Here is a 5,346-nt window from a genome sequence, read left to right as displayed (position 1 = left end):
TATATATATATATAATTTTTTTTTTTTCAAAACTGTAAAATATTTTCAAAAAGTATTTAAATAAAAAAAAGAGGGGTGTCAAAGAGGGCTTTAAAAAAAAAAACAAAAAATACCAACCTAACATTTATTATAAGGCACAGGCGCCCATTAGCAATGAAATATATGGCTTACGTGTGCACACGCATATAAATATTGTTGATATATTCATTTATTTGTTCATTGATTCTTTTATTGGATCGGTCCCATACATACGCATCTGATCACACAAAGTTTACTTCAAAGAAAATTTACCTTTTTTGCCAAGGATCTGTACAAATACTACACGAGAATAATTTTGTACCTGATTAAACAATTCAGGTCGTAAAATATCAGTTTGACAAAAATTCAGAAGAATCAATCCCTCAATTAGTCTCAAATCTCAATAAATTGTAACTTTTTGTGTGTGTGTGTGTGTGTGTGTGTGTGTTAAGATGTGAAATATTAAAATCCACCGACTAGGAAATTAGGAATTACTTACTATATGTCAGTTAGGCGCGACAATAGCTAGGTAAAGCATTAAAATCAATTATATACTCAATATATTATATTGCTATGGTCTATAAAGATAGAACATGTTAAATGTGCAGTTGACCAAGATTATACACACACACACACGTGTGTGTGTATATATATATATATATATATTCGGAGATCATCAGGCGAGCTCATTGCAAACAAGTTGCATATAATAATAGCTTGGAGAGAAAAAATGGCGAAATGGTTAGGTTTGGCGATTTTGTTCTCTCAACTACTTGGTTATGCATTTTGTGTTCCATCCTGCAAAGGGTCAAGATATCATCTTCTGAAAAAAGTAAATCGTAAAGGACCATATATTGGCCTTATAACTGTATATCCAACCGAAGAAAACGCCTTCTTTTCCACTGGGGCTTTCAAGCCTGACCCTAATGACCCTTTTCTCGATTTTTCAGGTACTAAATTTAAACTTTTAGCATTTCTTTATTTTCTCTTTACATATATAACATTGTAAATTTCTATGTCATATTAATGTGCATCCCGTAAAATAAGAGAGAAATATAATGGCTTTATAACCATAAATTTGATGTGAAATATTGGAAGATATTTTATGTCTTTCCTTAGAATTTTGTTTTATTCCCTTGTAATAAGGGAAAAGGAATTTTTTAAGCTTTGCAGGTAGGCGATTTCGGGTCGGAAAAGTTCTTGATAAAAGAGTCATATATGTTAAATGCGGGGTTGGATTGGTAAGTCCAAATATTTACATGATCTTAGCTTTTCTTTATTTTTCTCTTTCTATATATATATAGCAGGCTTTAACGAGTCATATAAAACACCGAATCCTCAAATCTAAATAAGATATGTATTTCTTTTTATAATTTTATTGGTAACAACCGATAGAAAAAATAATCTATAATCATTGAGGCATTGAAAAGTTACATATTCATTTACTTTCATAAATAGTTGTATATTACTGATAATGAGTAAACTGATGAGATTTTTTCAATATATATAATTTTACACACACACTGCCACTATTTGGTGAATATGTTGAAGACAATAACCTTAACAAACGGCACCTCACTTTTAAAACGTGTCAAATTCGTTTTAATAAAAGCACCACTCCACACACTGCCACTATCAAGTAGATGACAACGACGAGACGAATTCAAGAACTAAATTTCAGAGTCAAAAACCCGATAATGCGTCTAGAAGCGGTCTCAGAATTCCAACCTACTCACTCTCTCCTTTTCTCCTTTTATCGCTTCTCTCCAGGGCCGGCTAAAAAAAAAAGTGATGTTCTATTTATTTATAAATATGAAATTTACTAATTATGTTCCAATACATACAAAGGCCACCATATGACCAGCCTGGTTTTTATTTTTTATTTTTTTTATTTACATTTTAAAGACTTCTGGCCCACCACATGCGAAAATATAATATTATTTGGTCAATAATCATTCAAGTCCAACTACAATGTTCTCGAGATGCTCATGACGATATAATAATATAGCATGGTTATAGCAACTGGCAAATACAAGATTACACGTATGTGTCTGCTGGAAATTAATTGATTAATGCCATCTTTTTTTCCTCTTGGAAGTTTTTAAACTTCACCATGATATTTTGATCTAAAGAAATTTTTTAAAAAAAAGTTAAGAAACTGTGTAAAAAACTCTGAAATTTTTTATTTTTTTTAATATGATAGTTTCTCTCATAGATTTAAAAAAAAAAAAAAAACTACAGATAATTTCTTATTTTAAATCGTTAATTTTAATTAAAATCACATCATATTAAAAAATTATGTAAAATAAACAGTTTTTGATACAACTACGATGGTCGGAATAAAAAATTACCCGTAGTTCATTTTTCTAAATTTACCGGTAAAACTTCCTTTTAATATATATATATATATATATATATTAAAAAAAAGAACATAAAAGTTGTTAAAGTTTATCCTTTTCTCCACGTTCATGAAGGTAATTTATGTATGCATGGTATGATTGCCTCAATGACCAGATCAATGCTGCTGCTACAACACAACAAATGCTGGATTTGTTTCGCATTTCTGGGATTGTCCATTTCGGTATAGCTGGCAATATCAACAACTCCATGTCCATTGGCGATGTCACCATTCCTAAAGAGTTTGTAAATACTGGCATTTGGGATTGGTTGGTAAGTGATCATCACCTTCCTAATTCAATGAGCTACTTTTTTTTTGGCATTCAGAACATTTTGACAACTTACCAACAAGCTACTATTTTTGACATTTTGCCTCACAAACTTGCTAAACAATTACAATGAGCCCCATTTTAATGATGATTATGTTAAATTACTAAAAATTTTAACATCTCAATTCGAACCATAATACAAATTTCTCAATTCTTCAACTTTTAAATCTGATAAAGATTAGAGCGAAATGGGTAAAATGAAATACATTGTAACTGTTTTGCAAGTTGATAGGCAAATTGTCAAAAATAAAAGTTTTAAGGGACAAGTTGACAAATTCCTAGAACTTTAGGGGACAAATGTCAAATAACATAATCTAACAATTTAAGAGCTTTTATATATTTGTGGTGGAAAATACTTGAGGGGAGTATAAAAGTGTTTTAATATATATGGTTAGACTCAAATTAAGCAGTATGAATTTTGGCAGGATTAAATTTAAATCTGATGATTTATTATTAATCTTATTACAATTAAAGGTAACTGTGAAGTTAGTACCGCTAGAAGTTTCCGATAAAAAATTTGATGGTTCAAAGCATTATTAGTAAATAATATGTGTTCGTTTACGATCAAATAATTTCTTAATTTTTATACATTACATTTTGAAGAATTTATTATTTATATCTTAATTATTAAAGTATAGAGCTTTAAATGATTTGTAGCCTTAATTTGACTTTTACTGGCAGAACCCAAATGGGACCGTGGATACTGCTGATATTGCAGGCTTGGACGTGAAAAACTATAATTCACCAAAAGCTGGAGACAATTTATTGGGACACATTGGTTTCAATTTTGAGCAATTATACTCCAATTCTGGGGAACCAAATACTGCCCAGACCTTGGTTTGGGCACAGGTTAATCAAGATTGGCTTCATGTTGCTTCCAAACTTGAGGTTAGAAATACCCCACTTGTAAAGATTTTCTCTAACTTTATTATAATTACTTTTTCTTTATGAAGTTGATGGGAAATAAACAATAAATATAACAAAATTGATAAAGACAATAGTGTGAGATTTTTGCGGTTCCAAAAACTTTTATGTTATTTTGGATTGAGAACTACTGAACAAATATTTTATATTTTTATGGGAAGTTTTACTTTAGGAACTGTCTTCGTGGAAACTGTTATTTTAGTTGTTGTATTAATTTGAAGCGCGTGACATAAAAATATTTTTAATCATAAATTAAAGAGTTGATAAAAAGATAATCTAACCAATTCCTACCGGTTAGAAAAAGAACAGTTCTTATAGTGAATAATAGTGAGAGAAGATTAAATGTGTTTGTACTGTCACATGTATGTATATAATGACTGTTCATTTTTTTACTTCAAATTATAATTTAAGTTTTTGTTTCAGTGTTTTTCTCAAAAAATTCAAATTTAAACTTTTATGTTATAATGTTTTCTCTGTTGAAAACTCAAACTAGCAAAATGAATGAAGCCAATATTTTCGGTTCTGATCTTAGGAACTTGAAAATAATGGTGAGAAAAAAATCCTAGTGCAGTAGAATGCTGATCTGGCGCTGCATATTCTCTTGATTGAATTACAACTTGAAATTTGTATTATTTCAGGGAATTGAACTACAACAATGTGTGAATTCTAGTTTATGTCTCCAAGGGAAGCCCAAGCTGGTTGTGGGCCTCAAGGGCTCAACGTCCGACATTTTTGTGGACAATGCAGCCTACAGGGACTTCCTTTTCAACACTTTTAAGGTTTCTTCCACGGACATGGAGAGTTCGGCTGTAGTTATGGTAAGTTTTTTAGCTACTTATTTATAAATCCTCTTTTTCAGTTACATATATATAGGCATAGTTTTTAAATCCGGCAATCGTAGAGTCAGGAAAATGTAACCTTTTTCCATATGTATGTGTGATATAGTTCGCTCATATGTGTAACTTCTTTTATGAGTGTATGGCTATTTCTATTGAATGTTACAAGAAAACAAATTGAAAACTACATATACAAAAAAGTTATACATGCATGACTAATGCAAGTGCCAGACTTATATATATATATATATGTATATATATGTGTATATAGATTATGTGTATATATATATATATATTATGTATATAGAGCACAGTATCTTATAAGAATGTAACTGAATTTGTCAGACAAGCTTGTCAAATGGCTTCCCAGTAATTGTAATTAGAGGGCTATCAGACATAGCTGGGAAACAAGAGGGAGAGAGCGCAATTGGTACATTTGGATCTCTTGCAGCTCTCAATACTGCCAATTCCGTTATTCAGCTTTTGAAGGAACTACCTGCTCAGAGGAATCGTCATTATATTTGAACAAACCATTAAAAACTCGTTCATATATATTTTAGATGATGCAATTCATGTTCACGCACTTGTGATTAAGACAACTATTGTTAAACTTATTTCAAGTTTGTTTATATTAACTCTAAATTATGTCAGCTATCATGTTTTATCAGCTATATATTCACTTTGAATAGTTCTTTTGTCTAGCATCGATTTCTTTTTTTGTTGTCTTGTTTGCTTTTCCCTTCTTGAGACTTTGTATGCTTTTTTCTTTATTAACAAAATTGTTAGTGGGGGCTAATTGATGTGGGACAGAGCTCCTAGAGGAATTCAATATAGTTGGGATA

General features: G+C 30.5%; 1 protein-coding gene across 1 annotated transcript; it reads left to right on the top strand.

The window, feature by feature from the left end:
• Positions 1–716: 716 nt before the first annotated feature.
• Positions 717–5,029, top strand: LOC21399859 (bark storage protein A). The gene is made up of 6 exons (XM_010111902.2): positions 717–968; positions 1,192–1,259; positions 2,533–2,688; positions 3,426–3,632; positions 4,307–4,486; positions 4,850–5,029. The coding sequence occupies exons 1-6, from the start codon at positions 749–751 to the stop codon at positions 5,027–5,029; spliced, it is 1,011 nt and encodes a 336-aa protein (XP_010110204.1). The 5' UTR covers positions 717–748.
• The last annotated feature ends 317 nt before the right edge of the window (positions 5,030–5,346 follow it).

Source organism: Morus notabilis, unplaced genomic scaffold (assembly GCF_000414095.1).
Source record: "Morus notabilis unplaced genomic scaffold, ASM41409v2 Scaffold112, whole genome shotgun sequence".
In the NCBI taxonomy this organism is placed as follows: domain Eukaryota; kingdom Viridiplantae; phylum Streptophyta; class Magnoliopsida; order Rosales; family Moraceae; genus Morus; species Morus notabilis.
This window is presented reverse-complemented; position numbering and strand designations above follow the sequence as displayed.

Bases quoted from the DNA above. Each gene is read 5' to 3' on its own strand.
- LOC21399859 (XM_010111902.2), top strand. From the start codon at position 749: ATGGCGAAATGGTTAGGTTTGGCGATTTTGTTCTCTCAACTACTTGGT. The intron at 1,260-2,532 runs GTAAGTCCAAAT...CTCAATGACCAG, and splicing joins TTAAATGCGGGGTTGGATTG to ATCAATGCTGCTGCTACAAC. The intron at 3,633-4,306 runs GTTAGAAATACC...GTATTATTTCAG, and splicing joins ATGTTGCTTCCAAACTTGAG to GGAATTGAACTACAACAATG.